Genomic DNA, 19306 nt, shown 5'->3' with positions numbered 1-19306 from the left:
TTTTAGTGGGGTATATCGACATTCATAAATCTGGTAACCAAGTTAATTTAATGTGACAAGTAAGTGATTATAATCTGGCAAGTATCGATGAAAACAAAAGTTATCGAAACATGTCGACATGGGATCTAGTTTTGAAGATCTCGTCGCGATAAAGTCAGTGATGAAAATGAATCATTAATTGAGATAACGGTTTGGAAGATAATTTTTTTTTAAATCTTTCTGGGAGAAAAATCTTTTTGACAATCAAAAGTGCATGCATACCGTCAGGTATACCTTTTTATTTGAAGTGCATGCAGGCCTGCCAATCAACTTAGTACTGTTATCAGTGCAATTGACTATTTGACGCACTGTAGCATTTGTGTCAGCAATGCACTGTGGTAGGCGTGTAGGAAGGAAAATATCTTTTCTATCGATTTCGTATCATCTGGAGTGCATGCGTGCGTCTCAACCGCAAGATCAGGTCGCGCGAATCGTAGCGCCCCGCCACACACGGGAAGGACAAGCTGCGCACACTTTAACTTAGATTTTCCTAACAATAAGTGGGCTTTGAGATAATCCCGGCTTTGAGATAATCCCATATAAGGAACTGTGGGCTGATGCAGGCAAGTCCCAAGATATCCAACAAGCTGTCCACTTACATCTTGCCTCACTCCTCCCTCCGTACGGTACGCGCTTGTGCATGATTGATGGGAAAGCAAGCCAACCGCTGTCCGGATCGGGCAAGTGACCCACGTTTTCATCCACGGCCAGGAGCAGCGCGCCCTCGATCGTGACCCCGCTCAACGCCGGCCACTCACACACCCACGGTTGCGCACGCGCGAGGCGTTGCCGGAAAGCCGGCGGGCGGCTTACCCGGAAGCGGCAGCGGCGAGGAGCCACGCGTAGCCGGGCGGCGGCTCGGGGTGCTCCTCCTCAGGCCGCCGCGTGTTCCTTGCCTAGCCATCGCCATCTTCCTCCCGATTCTTACTAAATATCTGCTGCTTCCTCAGGTGAGCTTCTCTTCACCTCGGCCGTTTTTTTCTTCTTCTACTCTACTTTCGTGTAGCATAGCTTCCTCAGGTTAACTCTATGTTTCCTTCTCAGGAGAAACAGAAACAGAAAATGGCGAAGATGGTAGACCCCCCGAAGGGCAAGGGAAGCCACGGGAAGCATTACTACACCATGTGCCAGACGATGTTTGAGATCGACACCAAGTACGTGCCGATCGAGCCCATCGGAAGAGGAGCCTACGGGGTGGTCTGCTCGTCGATGAACACGGATATATACGAACGAGAAGGTCGCGATAAAAAAGATAAACAACGTCTTTGACAACCGCGAGGATGCGTTGAGGACGCTGCGCAAGCTGAAGCTCCTTCGCCACTTGCGTCATGAGAATGTCATTGCTTTGAAGGATATATAATGATGCCGATGAAGAGGAGGAGCTACAAGGATGTCTACTTGGTGTCGGAACTCATGGACACGGATCTGCATCAGATCATCAAGTCGCCTCAAGCCCTTTCCAATGACCACTGCCAGTATTTCCTTTTTCAGGTATGCGGCAGTCACCTCTGTTTTTCATTCTTTCTTTCTTTTTGCTTGACACTTGTCCAGTGATATTTCATTTCTTCTCCGTTCTGTCATAAGTTGGTTCATTCACACGCACCTCATGCTCCATCCGGAAGTAATGCCTCTCGGCTTGCTTCGCTAGACACAGCCAATCCCATGAGTTATTTGGATGTAATGCCTATATCTTTAGTTTTTTACGCCGGCCATCTTACGATTTCTCTAGTATTTTTCAATCGATCAATGGTCTAAGATGCCGCCTTTTATTGACTTTAGCTGCTCCGAGGGCTCAAGTATCTTCATTCAGCGGGGATACTGCATAGAGACCTGAAACCAGGAAACCTTCTGGTGAGTAATGCTACACCTACAAAGGCTTACTTAAAGATTTTACGTACAAACTGATGTGTAAGATTGTGATTGGTTATTAAGGGATGAGGGGCCCCACCCCCATTGAAAATCAGGGGGGAGAGAAGAGTTAGTTTGGAAGGTTAAGTAAACTTTTGTAAGTTTTTGTAGGTCTAGCATTATTGCCTTCTGGTTAACGGGAACTGCGACCTGAAGATCTGTGACTTTGGTCTTGCTCGCACAAATAACACCAACGGTCTGTCTATGACTGAATATGTTGTCACCCGCTGGTATAGAGCTCCTGAGCTGCTGCTCAGCTTCGACAAATACGGCACCTCCGTAGATGTCTGGTCTGTTGGCTGCATCTTTGCTGAGCTACTTGGCCGCAAGTCCATCTTTCCTGGAACCGATTGCCTAAATCAGCTTAAGCTTATAGTCGATGTGCTTGGCACCATGAGCGACGCGAACCTTGAGTTCATTGGCAACACGAAAGCTCGCAAGTACGTCAAATCCCTTTCGTACACCGTCGGGGTTCCCCTCACCAGAATGTACCCACAAGCACACCCTCTTGCCATTGATCTATTGGAGAAGATGTTGGTCTTCGATCCTTCCAAAAGGATCAGTGTCACCGAGGCTCTGGAGCACCCATATATGTCTACGCTGTATGATCCCAGCGCAAACCATCCTGCCCAGGCGCCCATCGATCTCGATATAGATGAGAAGCTCGGCGTGGATATGATCCGGGAAATGTTGTGGCAGGAGATGCTCCAGTACCCCTGAGGCTGCCATGATGGTGACTATGTGACGAGCAGGAAGGAATGAACATGTCAAGACCTATTCGCCACACACCGACACCAGGATCTTCACATGTTCGTTTCTCTATAAAGCTTACTATGAGTATCGCGCCAATCAAGTTATCACAATGAATTTCTGGTGACTTGTTATGTAAACAGGTGCACAATAAGACCGCCTATGGATTTTTTTTTTCTGGCTGCGGGTCACTACTTGTAGACTTGTACTCCCTCCGTTTCTAAATATAAGTCTTTCTAAGAGTTTCACTAATGGACTACATACGGATGTATATAGACATATTTTAGGATATAGATTCACTCATTTTGCTTCGTATGTAGACACCTAGTGAAATATCTTAAAAGACTTACATTGCAAGTGGCCTTGGTTTTCGTCTTTTTGCTTCAGAATGATTACCTTCAAATCTGCCTTGTTTCTTCAAGAGCTAGAAATCGCAGCGTGTATGGTGGTGATTTCTGTTTGGCTAAAAATGTATAAACTCTGAAGCTCTGTGGGATTTGCAATTCAGTACCAGCATGTTGATGTAATGGTGGTCGAAGTTATTAGTCCTATTTCCCCGGGAAAACAACTTGTGGGGAGAATTGCATCTCTCAAGCTCTCACTGGAGTAATGCAATCACAACTTATCGGAATAAATAACTGAGCAATAAGCAAGCAAAAGCAGATCATGTATTCTATTGAGTAAGAGCACGGTACTGTTTCACAGTTAGCTGACGAAAATCAAAGATGCAAATGATACACAATAGACACTGGAAAGCCTGATATGAGTAAATATTACCGACAAAAAGCACGCTATTGTCCTGGAAACATCTACCTTCCGACAGGCTCATGTTAGAGCAACTCTAGCAGATGCGTCATATATATGTGATCAATCGCCCGCCATAATGACTGCTAGTATGACGATCAACACAAATGAAGTTGCCTCCTCCATAATACTACTCCCTCCGTTACTAAATACAAGTCTTTTTTAGATATTTCATTAAGGGTGTATATTTAGGAACGGGGGAGTAGCAAATAATAGTTCATTTCAACAGGTTGAGAACATGGACCGACCGTGATCAGCCTTTGGCGAACCTAAGGTCCAGTATCGCACCATAGGCGTCCAATATCGCGTTCAGTTGAGCAGCGGTAGGCACGATAAGCAGATGAGAGTGAGAGCCACGGCATGGACGGACCTGCACCACCACCACATGGCCTGGCTGCCCTCGAGCTTGCACAGCTGCTGCAGCACCGCCAGTGCCATCTCACCCATTCCGCCGTTGATTGAGGCCATCAGCTCCGGTGCGAGCCCCGAGAACATGCTGTTACAGGCCACAGCGTTCTTACGCACGGTGAGGTCGAAGAACACATTCCTGGAGGAAGATATCACCGCCCTAGCGTACATGTCGGCGACCAAGAGGACGTCACTGCCCTTGATGCCCGAGCGACGGCGTGCATGAAGGCTCCGAGTGCCAGGTCCTTGAGCTCGGCGCACGTGCGGCGCGCCTATTTGGTCCGGGCGGATTGCGTTCCTGATGCCAGTTCCAGCCACCGTCGGGTTTCAATCCCACGGCTCCCGTTTATCTTCAACCTCCAGGCAACTGCCACTCTTCCCAGCCCCACAACTGGCATCACCATAGATCCTGCTCACAATATAATATACCCGCAGGCTGGAGCCTACCTTTGTCGAAAACTTCCATGAGTAGAATTACGACTGAGCAAGATGGCAGTGCCGGTCAAAAGTAAGCAGACAACGAGTAACAAACTCTACCACTGTAGTGTCAAGACAGGATAAACCAGTTTGTTTTGTTCTGTTGATTAAATTTAAGGAGCCGTCCATCCATCCAAGGGCAAGAGAGAGAGAATATGCATGCAGAGTTGCAGACTGACTGGGTGGCTACTCCTAAACTGTTTGTCAAGGAGCATTACAGACAGACTACCCATATGATGTACAACCTCCGTTCCAAAATCTATGACGTTAGCCTACGAAAACGCCACATTTTGAAATGGAGGTAGTACGACCCAGCTAGGTAAAAAGTTTAACAACGGTACCATCCTTTTGCTAACTATATGTATAATTACAAAGTCATTTTCTCCTCCTGCAGCCTCCTCCTCTCCGCATATCGACATGGCATGGCAGTACTCTCCGATTCACTATATAACCTGTCAACCCAGTGTTGTCCCAATGCAGTTAATATGGATCGGAGGGAGTACAATTTTGTCTCAATACAACAAGTCAACTCGTTTAAATATTATTAGCAGAACAGTGATTAGATTACTCAAAACATGCGAAGAAATAAATGGTCATGCAAAATTAACATGGCATGTTTGAAAGAAACAGCATGCTGATGAAACCATCATCAGGGATTGTCAAGTATACATAAATGCAACAGGGACCCTCTGAGGTTTCTCACTTTTCAGCAATGAGTTTAATAGAAACTACAACTTTAATTCCAACAAAGAACCAGAAGTGCTCGGTTGGCTGGCAGCGCCAGTCGAGCACTCGTCCACCTGCGTTCGAGGCCCTGCCTCCAGGTGCTCACTTCTTTTAAAAATAAATAAATAAATAAAGGCCCTGGTGCTACTGTCTGTGGATTAAGTTTTTTGTGTTCGAGAAAAAATAAATCTTTCCTAAATGGGCAGATGGAACATGTCTTCCTAACTAATAATTGCCAGTCAGTCAATAAATAAATCATACTGATGATCAACCTTCATTAATATACACATTTCGTTGCAAAAGACAGCACCTGCTTTTCTCAGCAGAAAGCGGAAATATTTGGATCTGCCAAATTAGCACATCAATTTTTAAGATGCATCCGACTGATTTAATGAGCCACGGGTATCAGGGATTGTTAAGTACATGCCAACAGGGAACCCTCTAGGTTTTCACTTTTCAGTAGCAAGTTTAACAGAAACTACAGCGTTAACAAAAGAAAATCCTAATGAGAACCGAGCACAAGAGTTGCTCGGTTGGCTAGCAGCTTGTGTGTGTGTCACATGCTCGTTTACATCGTTCTTTTCGTACTTTAAAGAAAAACACGTTCTTCCCTAAATGGGCCACACGGAACATTTCTTCCTGCCCAATAGTTGCCAAAAAGTAAATAAATCAACCAAAGCATTCTACAACCAACATCAATATAAGTGTTTCACTGCAGAAGACAGTACCTACCTTGGCAAATTAGGGCAATGTCGCTTTACTGTATTTATAAAGAAGGTTCTCCATTCATGTACAAGAAAGCTAGAGTCGGGAGGTGCCTGAAAAACAAAATTATATTGCATTGCATGCAATAGTGAGATGATTGCTCGATACACTGTAACAAAAACAAAAATATACTCTCTCCGTCCCATAATATAAGAGCATTTCTGACAATAATATAGTGTCAAAAACGTTCTTGTATTATGGAACGGAGGGAGTATTTGTAGCCAGGAAGACCTTACCCAGAAACTTTTCACCTGACAGTTTGGGACGCGGAAGGGAGACTTGGCCTTTTCTCTACTAGCTCATAATGGAGAACAAAGTTATCCTGCAGCAACACACATGCTCAACTATCAATATGCAATAAGTGTGCAAGAGATGCTGGATATTCACCCAATGTAAGTACCTTACGGACTGTTTCCCAATTGCCTTGATGAAAGAAGGCATAAGACCCCTGTTCATATGTAGGAGTTTTGAGAAGAGGCTCCATGTTAGGAATTCTGGTGAACCATTGCTGCGCTTCTTTATGGTAAAACCATCCACGATTATATCTGATGAAAACAATACACATGCATTACATATCTAAGAATTATTATATACCAAGAAATTAACTGGCTGAAGCTCTGCTCAGCCGTGATATGCTGCACCTAGGTCGTGGGCAAGGGTCAAGACAATATATTATTGCTAAAAATGGATAGCTTACAAGGAGGTTTGAAGGATGCACAGCAATGCTAAACATAAAATGTGCAACTTAGCACAAAAACTTAAAACATAAATAACAGAAAAAATTGATATTGATAGAGAAAACAAAGAAAATGTAGATTCAGGTAGCTACGCGGATCGTGAATGCATTCAAATGTTACTGAATTACAGGGCGATGAATAAAAATCGACAAGGTTACTTAAATTTTGTGATAGATCCATGACAGTCAATGGGCCTGGTCCAGTATCTGACAGGTTCCGAGTTAATATTTGTTAGTGTTACACGTTTGATCAGGACATAGCAATATGTTACCTCATCAAATGTTACCGCGGTAAGATCACATTTCATGGTATAAGATTCAGAACATGAACAAGGCGCATGCATGATGATCCAATTATTACATCTAACAACAAGATATTTAAATGAGATAACCAGTGAAACCATGTACTCACAGTTCATTGGCAGCACATATTTGAGCTTCATCCTTAGGCATGCTGAAAATCAAAGACAAAAGATCGCGACCTTAAAAATTTTACCAAAACTAATGGCCGAATCTAATACATTCAAGTGCTGAAAATACCTGTAGAATATGTAAAATAGTATGAGTGTCTGAAATTTCTGAAAATGCATAGGCTGCACCAAGACAGAATTTGTTACCATATATTTATCAGAAAATGAGCTGGCTGCATCAAAGAAAGATTCTGGGCCTTTCTCGAAAATGGGTTTAAAAATCTCATTAGACAAAAATAGCCTACAGTGATTGGCAGCTTACCTGTAGTGCCGGGGGTTGCTCAGCCACATAACAAGCTGGAGTAGTATATTCAGGATCTCCTTTTGCTGGCTCATTTGAAAATGGAGAGCCAAATGTCTTGTACAGATTGTCTTGGGAGTTCAAATCCAAACCCAAAGTTGTCAAATCTATTCCCAAAGCAAGAGATGACAAATCAGGATCATTCATCCTTATAACTCCCAGCAATCCTAACAAGCTGTATGGATCAGGTGGTGTTCGGCCTCCCAGAATGGGCTTTAGACCAAGATCCCCATATGACTGTGTGGCCGAAGACATCTGCTGCAACCCGAAAGGACCCTGAGCCAGCGGCTGCTGGTATTGCTGGAGCAGTTGCTCATATGATCCCAAACTAGAAGTTTGACTCGGAGTGTTTAGTGGTCTTAGTCCAATATTTTGGGGTCCGGCACTCTGAATCTGACAAAACATAATGAAGATTATTCTATGTATTAATGGGTAAATATGAGTAGTAAACCTGAACATGACGTGGCAAAACAGAAACATATCAGAACGGTGACAATGCAACAGATGTTAAATGCCCGTGATTGTTTCAATGGATTTCCGATATAACTTACTGAATTAGCACCCTGCTGATGTTGCTGACGATTTGGTTGGTAGCTACTTCCTAAATTAAACCCAACAGACCTTGCCATCTGTGTAAGGTTCATAACTTGTCAATAAATGCTCGGAGAAACAAAGATTCAAAATTCAGAGACATGAACCCACAGGATATTGTTGTGCTTGCATTACAGGTACATTCTCGTGAAGTTGTTCCTTGTGATGTAACTCCATAGCATAATCTGAACTGCTACCTGATAATTCAAAATATCAATATTCTGTGTAACTTGGCAAAATGGGAAAAAAAGGAATGTATTAAGATAGTGCAATGACCAGCCAAAAGATCTACTTCAGGAAGGAATTTTAAAGTCTCAAGAAACACAACCAAGGTCTTGTTTTGTTGCGTGCACGTTTATGGAGCATTAAAGCATGAGTGTGTCGCACGTGGAAAGAATAGGTCCAAAATCAAAAGATTAAAACCATGCAAAACATGTGGTGCCACTAAAGGAGATTGGCACCAGAGTTGACCAAACAAATGAAAATTTACATTTTGTGGGAAGATGGTTTGTCAGCCTAAACTGTAATAATAGTACTCCCTCCGATCCATATTAATTGCTGCTGCTTAGTACAATTTTAGTACAAAGTTGTACTAAAGCAGCAAAAATTAATATGGATCGGAGGGAGTACTAAGATATTAAAAATCAAAAAGATTATAGTTACATTTGGGCCTAAAGGCATAAGTGCAAGTATTTGTAATCATCCGTATGGCTGTCTTGATGGGCACAAGAAAACAAACAGCCTGAGATGCTTAACAAAGTTGAGGCCTGAATGTATGCGTGTGGATGGCTAAATTGGCAACTTCGGCAGCAATCTCTATTAAATGCTGGAGCTAACTTTCAGGACGTTCTTTTGATCCATACTGATCCACACGGTGGGCCAATAGGCTCATAGTTCACTTACTGCCATGGTAAGTTTAAATGAATTATAACCATATAAGCACCAGAATTAAATTGGCTTAACAACCTCCCAATGACTTAACCACTATACCTCAAATCATACCTAATATTTAGCTCATATTTTATATGAAGAGTAGGACCTATGGAAAACCCGAAGAGTTAGGATGTTCTTCCATATATAACCATAAATCATGATATGAGAAGCTTACAATAAATTCTCTATACAAGTTCTCGCAGGAAAGACAAATTGATTATCTTCTCCTAAAGTAACTAACTTGAAAGCTCTATACCCACCCCATGTATTAACATTGTCCTACATATGTCACAAATAATACGTGCTCCCATTTCTCGCCAAAAATTAGGGCGACTTGTTAGTTCTAGGCATTTGAATTGCGGAGCGCAGTAAGCATGTTGCAGTGATACCCTTTTATCCAAATGTCCTTTGGCGCATATTTGTCTAGATTGTCACCTTATATTCTAATGATGATTCATGGTAATTCCAGTTTGAGCATCACATAATAATAGACGGTGCATATATGCATCCTCGATTTGGCATATGTATGTCTTATAAAGCAATACCAAATTACTTCCTTCGTCCCCTAATATAAGATGTTATTACATCCAATATACTCGCATATTGGATGTAATAACATCTTATGTTATGGGACGGAGGGAGTAGTATTAATGAGATATTTTTCCACATTCTCGTGAGGCCACGTCAGCTGCATGGTCTTGCCCCACTAGCCCTCTCATGAAATTGCTGCATCCTCGTCTTCTCACCTCTGATTGTATTCACAAAAATGGTGTGCTATAAATTTCGCTGCAATGAGCGCGGCACCTTGTAGTTAGGTCAGCGCAAGGTGGCAAGAGAAGTAGAGAACGCAACAATACCCATCCATATATAGAACGGTAGTAAGCATTCGTTGACTTGAGGAGAAGATCACAGCAATCATGCTACACGACTAAAGAGATGGTGGGCTTTATAACAGATAGAAGATTTGATGACAGGGTAATTTTGTTGGTAATTAAGCTGTTCAAATACTGAAGTTCAATAAGTACAGAGTAGCGGGACTGTATAATAACAGGCATGCAGCCGACACTGAATCAACAGACAGGTTCTAGAATTAGTTCAACTGTAACAACCTTTAAATCCTGGCAAAGCCGGGAAATCTTCGCTCTGAATACTGAACTCCTGGTTTAGTTGCTTCCGTAGTGATCCTGCAATTTAGAGAGATTGACAAAGAATCCTCCAAATGTAGGGAGTAATATTTACAGTTTTCCAGCAATTTTACCATATTGTCCTTGTGAACCACCAGCTGAATTAGGTCGACCAGTCAATTGGGGGAAATCATTGATGTCAAATGGAGCACTGTCACTGGCGTCATGTAGCATCCCCATAGAACCTAGAGAATTATTTCCTGGTTGCATTTGATTCTGGGACAAGGAACCTCCAGGCGTTGGGTATGAACTTCCAAGCATATTCATTAGTTGTGATGATCCTGGTGTTAGAGATAAATAAAAATAAACAACAAGCTGAATGAGAACAGGCAATTCAATAGAAGAAAATAGCACACTGTATGCTTCTTTATCATTCACCCTCACGAGACTATCACGATTGTATGAAATATAAACAAGCTTTTATCATAGCCCAGCTACTTTCATAAATTTAAATTGGAAATGTCACAAAATAGAACAACATTAAGAAATAGGTACAGTCACAATCATAAAAAAGCAAGAGCAGATATACTCCAACAAACAACATATGCCTGCAAAAGAAAGAATATCGCTGACAGGAATTCCAACAACGTTGGACTTAACTATTTAAGGTCTTAAATTCTAAAAATTGGCTCCTAATGTACAGAGGTAACAAAATGCCTATTGCCAGACAGTGTTGCACTTCCAAAAATGAATTCTGCGATACACTATAGCAACACAGGATTCGTAATTTATGAAGCATGAACACCAAGCCTACCTACTGTGTTTTCAAAAAAAAAAAAGGTCGAGCAAAACCTATATCATATGGGATGTGGACCACTTATTTTATACGCCCAACCTTTTTTTGGTAAGATAAAAGTCAAGGGGTGAGGACACAGCTCAAAACAAAGGATATGATAAGTAAAATCTGAACAGAGCATTAACATAGCAATGGTTAAACATGCTTAAAAATATTATTTCGAGCTAAAACATGAAGTTTAACATAAATCTATGAAGCGATGGTTAAATACACTACCTTGCGGAATAAGGCCACTTGTCATCCTGTTGGATCCTTGCACATTTAGTCTCCCACTTCCAGCATTGCTACTAAAATCGATGCGTGATGAGATACTCGGCACCGACAATCCACCAGAGCTTATATTTCTTCCAATGTTACTTCCGCCCACGATGTTTCCTGCAGAGTTTGTAATACGTGGACCCAAGTTTCCTAAAGTGGCAGACACTGACATGCCAGGAACAGAATTTCGGTTACCACTGGTGCCCAAATTTGAGTATAAACCTTTAATGGTACCACCCATATTCATGCCACTACTAAATGATTGACCTCCACCAACATTCATTCCTCTACCACTGACACCTGAATGTGCATGAGGAATCTGCAAAAGAAACAATAATACCAAAACAGTAAAAATGACCATCCTCTACATGAAACCACGGCAAGAATATATTATATTTTAAGCCAACAAGATTGTTCCTTAGACTGCAAACCCATTAACTTGCATGTTCATGCTCTTCAGTACAAAATGATAATACTGCAAACCTCCATAAAGGTGGGCATACGAACCTGAGACATGGCAACTGGAAGGTTGTTTGAAGCAAATCTCCCAGAAATGCTCCCTCCAGGTTGTTGAACCCCGGAGGATGGAAGGCCGCTCATCACAGCATTCCTTTGTGCAAGTGATCCAGGCATATTTGGAAGACTGAAATTTCCATGAATGTTGCGCAGACCTGAATAATGCAGAAAATGATAAGAGGTAAATAGATGTACTCAATGAATGTTGCACTATGTCAATGGGCTAGCCTAGTAGTGTACCATATGCTCACCTGAGTGATGGAAACCTTGAACTGATCCAGATTGACCAGAAAAGGATGTTGCAAATGGTCGTCCGGTTGAGTCTGGAAGATTCGATGCGGAACTGTTAAGATTTGACTGCCAAGGAAGAAAGCATCAAGTTATCAAGACAAATAATAACAAAACATAGTAAACAGACGGGATTGAAAAGTATATATAGTGAATGCACGGTAGTACAGTTACAAGGATAAGCAAGTACATTCAGCAAGCCAGACATTGATGACAACAGAAGAGCGAGTCAGCACTCAAGATCAAATGAAGATTATCCACCAAAAATGCCTGAAACGGTGATTCCTGCCAATCTGAAACAGGAATGGACACATCCGTTAGTAGCTTGTAAACTAAAGGACAAATTGCGTATAATATTTTAACTTAGTATAAAGTTGACATCTGAGCCATCCTTCCAACATAGGCCAACGAGTAAGTCAGGACAGCATTAAAATGTGCAGATTTCAGCAGTGAGGAAATGCAGCTATTCTAGGGGCAGACATGAAGTGTACATCTCTAAGACTCTAAACTTGTGCCGATGATGCTTGAGTGTGAAACTAAAAGCAGGCTTAATTTCCAACCAGACTGTTGAGCAGCCAACCAGAAGCAAACACTTGAATAAGTAACAAGTATTACCTCAAGTAAACTAATATAAGACCTTTTAGATCATTACTTTAGTGATCTAAAAGGTCTTATAATATTAAAACACTGCTTTAGTGATGTAAACTGTAAAGTAGTGTTCCAAAAAGTCTTATATTAGTTTACAGGGGAGTAATTCAGTATCCAAAATTACTTTAGCATCAAACAATTGTTTAAGAAAAAACAGAATGATGCGGAGAAACAGAACCCCATGGTTAGTACAGCCACAAACCACATGATTGGAAGCTTGACGAGTGTATCGCAGAGGCTGATCACTGCAAACACAATGCTGATGCACTACCATGCTGTATATTTTTAGCGCGCTGTTTCAGGGTTTTAGTAGGATAGAGAAAACGCCGATGGCAGGGTAGTTCTGGACGCTGAATTCAGCCATAGTAGTTCAACTGTTGGCTCCATCCAGTTTGCTGCTGGACGGCCTGGTTGCCAGAAACAAAACCTTGGCAGCAAACTCGTAGGCACTCCCATGTCCACTGTCCACTGTCCACATTCATCATCACCTGCTCTGCCGCTGGATATACGCATCTAATGTACTCCAGGCGACAGTACCAGATCATGGACGCAGTGAAATGAAAATGAAAAAAAATAGAAACGAGCTAATTTTGCCCTAGCCATGTACAGGATCGCTACTGGAGCAGTACACGGAGGGGGGGGGGGGGGGGAAATCTATGCCCCCACCAACGGAATTCGGCAAATATGACGGACCACGGACAGATATGCAGGCATGATCTGTGCTTTCCCCGTCTAATCCGCGGGGCGAGTAGTTCTTACCTACAAAATCCCGAGCAAGCCCTAGTCCATCTCGCCACTCGGGCACTGCCAGATCGAAGAATTGTAGAGCGGGGTGGGGAGAGATGGGCTAAGAGGGGAGGAGCGCAGCGGCGGGGGGCGGGGGCAGCACTGGGGAGCGGCGAGGGTGGCGGGGTGGGGGGGGGGGGGGAGCAGGAGTGGCGGGCGGTGGGGCAAGAGGCCGGAGGCGCGGCGGACGGCGGCGCTGGAGTCGCTCGCTCTCGGGTGTGGGAGTGGGGGTGGGGAGAGATCTCGGGGTGGGTGAATAGTTGAAACTGCCAAACTGGTAACGGTCTCGCGTACTGGGCCTCGATGGCGCACCAGCTCGTCTGGCGGAGAGGGCCAGAGATGTCAAATGGGCTGTGCTAGCCGGGCCGGCCCTTTAGCCGACCCAGCACGTGGGCTAAACGGGCCGTTCCCAGCACGTGGCATGCCAGGGGCCGTATCACACGGGCCGGCACGGCATGACCTCTTTATTTATTTTGTTTTTTATTTCAATTTTTCTATATATGTGACGTGAAAACAGCTTATTAGGAAAAAAAATGACCAAGAACCACCTAACAGGGCGAACGATACATGGGCCTACCATGTCTGCTGGGCCGGCGTGCCAGCCCGATTAGCCGAGGGGTCGTGCCTGGCCTATGACCCGCATCACGTGGACCGTGGAGCGTTTCGTGCCAGGCATGATTAACACATGTAGGGCCATGTCATGTCGGGTCGGTCTGTTTGGCCAACTCTGGCCAAGACCATAATCATGGACATATATTTTTATAGGAGGACCTTGCGAAATTATTAATTAGGGAGACTCCTTCCAAAGATCACTCTCATCTTCTCAGACGATTAGAAGTGGTCACCGTAAGTATGCCACTTGCCGCCATCTGAGAGTTTTTTCCAGAACATTTCATCTCTTGATTCGCCCGTCCAAACACCGAACCATATATCATCATTGAATGTCTAGCGTTAAGATCTTTGAAACTAGATCTCATGTTAATAGGTTTTGACTATTTTTTTTAAAGGAAGGGAACCCGAGTCAGAAGCATATGTTTTTTTAAGAGGCACAAATCTATGCCTCCACGATATGTAAATATGTGAAGCACAAAAAATCGCGCAGACAGAATTCATGATTTTTTGTTCCTTTTCAGAAATGATATGTGCCTTCACGCGAAGCAAATTTGTGCTTCTCGTGAAAGAGAAAAGACACATACAAAATTATAGTTTTCCCCTATTCGAGGAGCACAACTATGCTCTCGCGGAAGTAAATTTGCGCCTCTCATTGCTTCTAGTGGAAACAAAAGTCATGTTATTTTCCTTTTTCCAGGGAACATAGTGGTGCTTCTAGTGGAAGCAAATAGGTGCTTCTCATGGAAGCAGAAAAAGTGAGGGAAAATTGTGATTTTTTCACTTTTCCGAGAATTGTGTTATTGCATAAGCAAAGTTGTTTCTCCATAAAAAAAATATGTGCTTCTTGTGGAAGCACACATAAAAATTCAGGCAAAATGTTTTTCCTTTTTTCTCTCCAAAAATTAGGAAAATCAGACGTAAACCTATAAGCGAAAAAATAAAAATACATCTAAAGCCCGGAAGCGCGTATAGAAAAATAAATATATGAAATCGACAGAGAGCGTCCAATATGCAACACATGGCGATGGCTGGATGCACCACTTGGCTCGCTCAAATCCCATGAAAGTGACCCTTGTGAGGCTCTCACAAGGAGTATCCTTTACATAATTGCTCTGCGGACCTTGTGTCACTCCTTGTCGAGCTCACCTCCCCTCTCTCCCTCGCAAGTCGCATTAGCTCGGTGTTGTATTCTCCTCCTCTACATACTATGAGTCTCGCTAAGAGGAAATGGTTGACTCATATGGTACCTAGCTGGAAGGTGCTTTAAAATTCGTGTGGGCTAGAATTTTGATGCGATTTAGAGAATCAAATGGGCTTGACTGAGTTTAATGCAGGCTATCAAACACGCTATATTTGATTCAACCCTCCAAATCAAAAGGACAATGTAGGAATCTTATACAAATTATTTGTCAAAAAAGCTTTCCAAGAAAAAATAAAATGAGGTGTGAGCTCATCTTTATCTTCCTATTTAATAGGTTACATGAGCGGAATCCACATAAATTTCCTGAACTCATTCGTACAATCAGGATTCCATAGAAAAAAATCGTATGAATTGAAATCATACGAAATTCCTATAAACAGTCACAAAGACTTTATACCTAAAAATAAAGGGTGTGGTTAGAACTTGGTCGAGTGAGACTCATTATGTTCGACCGGCGGTATCCATGTGTGTTGGCTTTATTTGTATTGCATGTGTTGTTTCATTTTTTCGTCTTGGACTTGTCTTACTTGTCTCACTTTCTATCTTTTTGTGATTGGCTTGTCACACTTTCTATCTTTTTTGCTTGTCCCAGTTTATATGGTACAAGCGCGAGCGGTCGGACCCGCGGTTGTACCAAGCGATGCCGCCTTCTCCTACTTGACTACTTCCACCCTATGCAAGATCGGAGATCAAACGCCCACAACCTCCAGAAACATATCCAAACACACGGAACCCTAGCCCATGCAAGGCATCTGAAGAGGGAGCCAATCCAAGGACTTCGCCGCTGCCACGCCTCATCGAGAGGGCATCATCACCATCTCATCACTACCTAGTTTTATTACAATAGTCTCAGTGAATTCAATCTTGTATTACTTTTGTGATTTCATCGTGATCATCATAATTCATTTTGTAATGTTTGCATCCTCGATGCATGAGTAGTTTTACTAGTCTTGGGGACATGAAAAAACCTATGTATGTAATAGATCATTTGGTTTAGGATTTGATATCCTATTTTATATGTTTATATCAATAATATTTTTTTGGTCATGCAAGTCTCTTTACTCGTTCCGCAATACAAATTCCGAACAGGTGATATTAACAGCCCGGTAACTTATGTACCCCGGTCCTGGTAACTTTGACGGCAGTGGTGATCGGTGGGGGAAGACTGTTGGTGAAATATACCCCCCTCCCCATCCCTCCTCGTAACTTCTGTGTGAAAAGCATGGTAACTCACACGTCGCAGACCTAATAACGTAGGTACAAACACCGTTATAAATTAAGACCCGAATAAAATTTTGATGAAACATATCCCGGTTACTTCTATGCAAATAGCACGGTAATATATGCATCATGGACCTGATAACTTAGGTACATATAGCGCGGTAACTTTGACCCCGAGGAAAGAACTTGTTGAAAACACACCTCTGGTCACTTCTGTATAAATAACATGTTAATATACATATAACATAACTGGTAACTTTACGATAATTTTTGACCAAAAAAGTGATCAAAACAAGCCAACCTGAGATGAAATCTAGTTTTGGAATTCTCATCGTGACAGATTTTTTAATGTGAAAACGATTGTTAATCAGAAACAAAAAAATTGATCTATAAAATATTATACATTTTCAAAACAGCGAGAATTTATAATGACATCTCCTTTCCCGTGCTCTAGTCCAGTTGCATGTGAAGAGAATGATGGAGTCATTTTATGCCCCGGTAATTTCTATGCAAACATGATTGTAACTGAAGTACCATGGAGGTATTACTTATTTAGTCTAGACGTGGTAACTTTTGATTCCAAAAAAGTTGTGAAACATACAACAAGGAATCTAGTTTCGAAAATCTCATCGTCACAAATCTTTTACATGAAAACAATTTTTCAATCTGAGTGACGATTTGACCTTCAGAACATTGTAAAGTTTTAATTAAAACGGAATCTTGAATGACTTCATCAGTTTTGTTCCATATGCATGCATGCAATTATTAAGAAAAAAATTAGACTGAATGTGTTTTTTGTATTAAAAAAAGAATTAACACCTCGCAACAGCAGCCCGACACTAATTGAATTGTTGGGATCTCTTGTTATAATCCGATCATTAGGACGTTAGCACAGTCCAATAATTAATATACAAATAACTATGGAAGGAACAAAACAGAAAGAAAAATAAGAATGCGAATAAGTAGCGATTGCCAGCTTGGGGGGTGTTGTCTCTAGTAGCATTAGACCTTTTATTTTTCTCCGTGTCCAAAATAATGTGATTTAAGGGTCACACTTTTGTTGGTGATGAAGCCGCTAGATCTGCCATTGCAAATGCTCTTCAAGGCTCTAATACAAAAAATGTTAGACTATAAAGAGTTGCATAAAGTTACACGCTGACTAGGATTCTTTCTTTCTAACTAACCATTCCCCGCCTGATTTTTAAGGGATGGGCCCCTCATCACCCTTCTCTCCCTAATAATAAAGCAAATACGGTTTCTGATCGTCCGTCTTAAAAATTACCCCTAAAGTTTACATAAATTACCCACCATGCCACCGGTAAGTAATAAAAAACGTTTCACAAAGCGAAAAATCTCGGACTGGGTCGGCTTATGTCAAAACTGCCTATATTACGCTCTGCACGCTAGAAGAATATCCAACACACCGTAAGGGCCGGCCCATGCACAGGCGCCTGCTTTTAGTTCCGTTTATTCTTTTATTTTCAGTTCCGTTTTATTTTTTTATTTTAAGTAATTTAGAACTTCAAATAATCTTTAATATTTTAATAAAATGAAAAATTATAAATCAACATATTTCAAAAATTAAAATGTTTGTGATTTCAAAAACTGCTCGGAGTTTTGTAAAAAATGCTCGCATATACAATAAAATGTTTGCAATTTTAGAAAAATGTTTGTACAATAAGAAAAGTCCATGATCTCAAATACAATTCCATGTATTAAAAGTTATTAAAGGCATTTAACAAAATGCTTTCTAATTCAAAATATGTTAATGCATTACAAAATGTCCTAAAGATTTAAAAATAGCTAATGCCTGTTTTGATAGTTTCTTTTTTTTATTAAAATTTTTTCGTTCCATTTTTGTTTATTTATAATTTAAATAATTTAGAATTACAAAAACTTTTCATACTAAAAAAATAGGAATTTTGAATTAAAATGCTAACGAATTTTTATTTTGAATTAAAAATAGGATTAAGAAAAACCCTGGATTTTTATATTTTTTTTTGCAAATTCCAAAATAATGTCCATGAATTTAATAAATATATTACTGATTTATAAAAATGTTTGTTTATTCAGAAAAACTTTATGCATTTCAAAAAATGTTTGTGAATTTAAAATAAAATCCTTCAACATTAAAAATTATGTTCGTCTTTTCTTGAATTGGTCGCCAATTCAAAAGAAAATATTAAAACTCATCCTAAATATAAAAAATATTCACGATTTTTAGTAAATGTTTGTAAATTGTAAAAAATGTTCTTGATTTTTAAAATTGTTCCCATAATAGTAAAATTGTTCACGAAAGATCTAATGTATGTACTTAAACATTAATGCTTCTAAGTCTATGTGACAATATATCTGTGTGAATTTTAAAGAATTAATTGTTGGATGATCGGATTATTATTGTATGTTTTATAAAAAATCTTAAAATTCAGAATAAATCTTTGAGTTACCAAGATTTTTGACAACCATGATATATATTTTTCGAAAATGTAAAAATTGCTTCAACTTGTGAATAAATTTAAAAGAAGAAATACTTTCTTGCATTTGTGCACAAAATTTCTAAATCAAGCGATGATATATGAATATAATATGGTCATTATCATTGGAGATTTTTTTTTTTCCTTGACAACGCACTTCAAATAATTTAGCACTTCAAATAACTTTTAAACTTTTAGTAAACTCAAAATATTAAATCAACATATTTAAAAAATAAAATGTTTGTGACTTCAAAACTGTTCAGAGTTTTTGTAAAAAATGCTCGCATATACAATAAAATGTTTGCAAAATAAGAAAAGTCCATTATTTCAAATCAAACTCCATGTATTAAAAATTATTAAATGCATTTAACAAAATGCTTTCTAATTCAAAATATATTAATGCATTTATAAAAT

At 40.7% G+C, this 19306-nt stretch overlaps 1 protein-coding gene, 1 non-coding gene and 1 pseudogene across 4 annotated transcripts; 2 read left to right on the top strand and 1 right to left on the bottom strand.

Moving 5' to 3' along the window:
• Positions 1–639: 639 nt before the first annotated feature.
• Positions 640–2692, top strand: LOC123399855 (annotated as a pseudogene).
• Positions 2693–4464: 1772 nt separating this feature from the next.
• LOC123399853 (probable NOT transcription complex subunit VIP2) lies at positions 4465–13495 on the bottom strand. Of its 3 annotated transcripts, none has more exons than XM_045094235.1 (16): positions 13358–13494; positions 12141–12243; positions 11914–12019; positions 11654–11817; positions 11105–11465; positions 10167–10373; positions 10018–10092; positions 8087–8172; positions 7936–8013; positions 7346–7777; positions 7154–7206; positions 7026–7067; positions 6278–6422; positions 6129–6199; positions 5845–5930; positions 4465–4838 (listed from the first exon to the last, which is right to left on the bottom strand). In XM_045094235.1, exons 2-15 carry the CDS (start codon positions 12156–12158, stop codon positions 5879–5881), a joined length of 1890 nt encoding a protein of 629 aa, XP_044950170.1. In that variant the 5' UTR covers positions 12159–12243; positions 13358–13494; the 3' UTR covers positions 4465–4838; positions 5845–5878. The 3 variants fall into 3 exon arrangements, with proteins under 3 accessions (XP_044950170.1, XP_044950171.1, XP_044950172.1); XM_045094236.1 differs by lacking the exon at positions 4465–4838 and adding an exon at positions 5360–5751 and having other exon boundaries at positions 13358–13495; XM_045094237.1 differs by lacking the exon at positions 4465–4838 and having other exon boundaries at positions 5840–5930; positions 6114–6199; positions 13358–13492.
• LOC123400607 lies at positions 11914–11991 on the top strand. Its single transcript, XR_006610827.1, has one exon. It is a non-coding gene; the product is annotated as a small nucleolar RNA snoR35 (small nucleolar RNA).
• Positions 13496–19306: the final 5811 nt, after the last annotated feature.

Source organism: Hordeum vulgare, chromosome 5H, assembly GCF_904849725.1.
Source record: "Hordeum vulgare subsp. vulgare chromosome 5H, MorexV3_pseudomolecules_assembly, whole genome shotgun sequence".
Lineage (NCBI taxonomy): Eukaryota > Viridiplantae > Streptophyta > Magnoliopsida > Poales > Poaceae > Hordeum > Hordeum vulgare.
The sequence above is the reverse complement of the archived record's forward strand: the minus strand, read 5'-3'. Positions and strand labels throughout refer to the sequence as shown.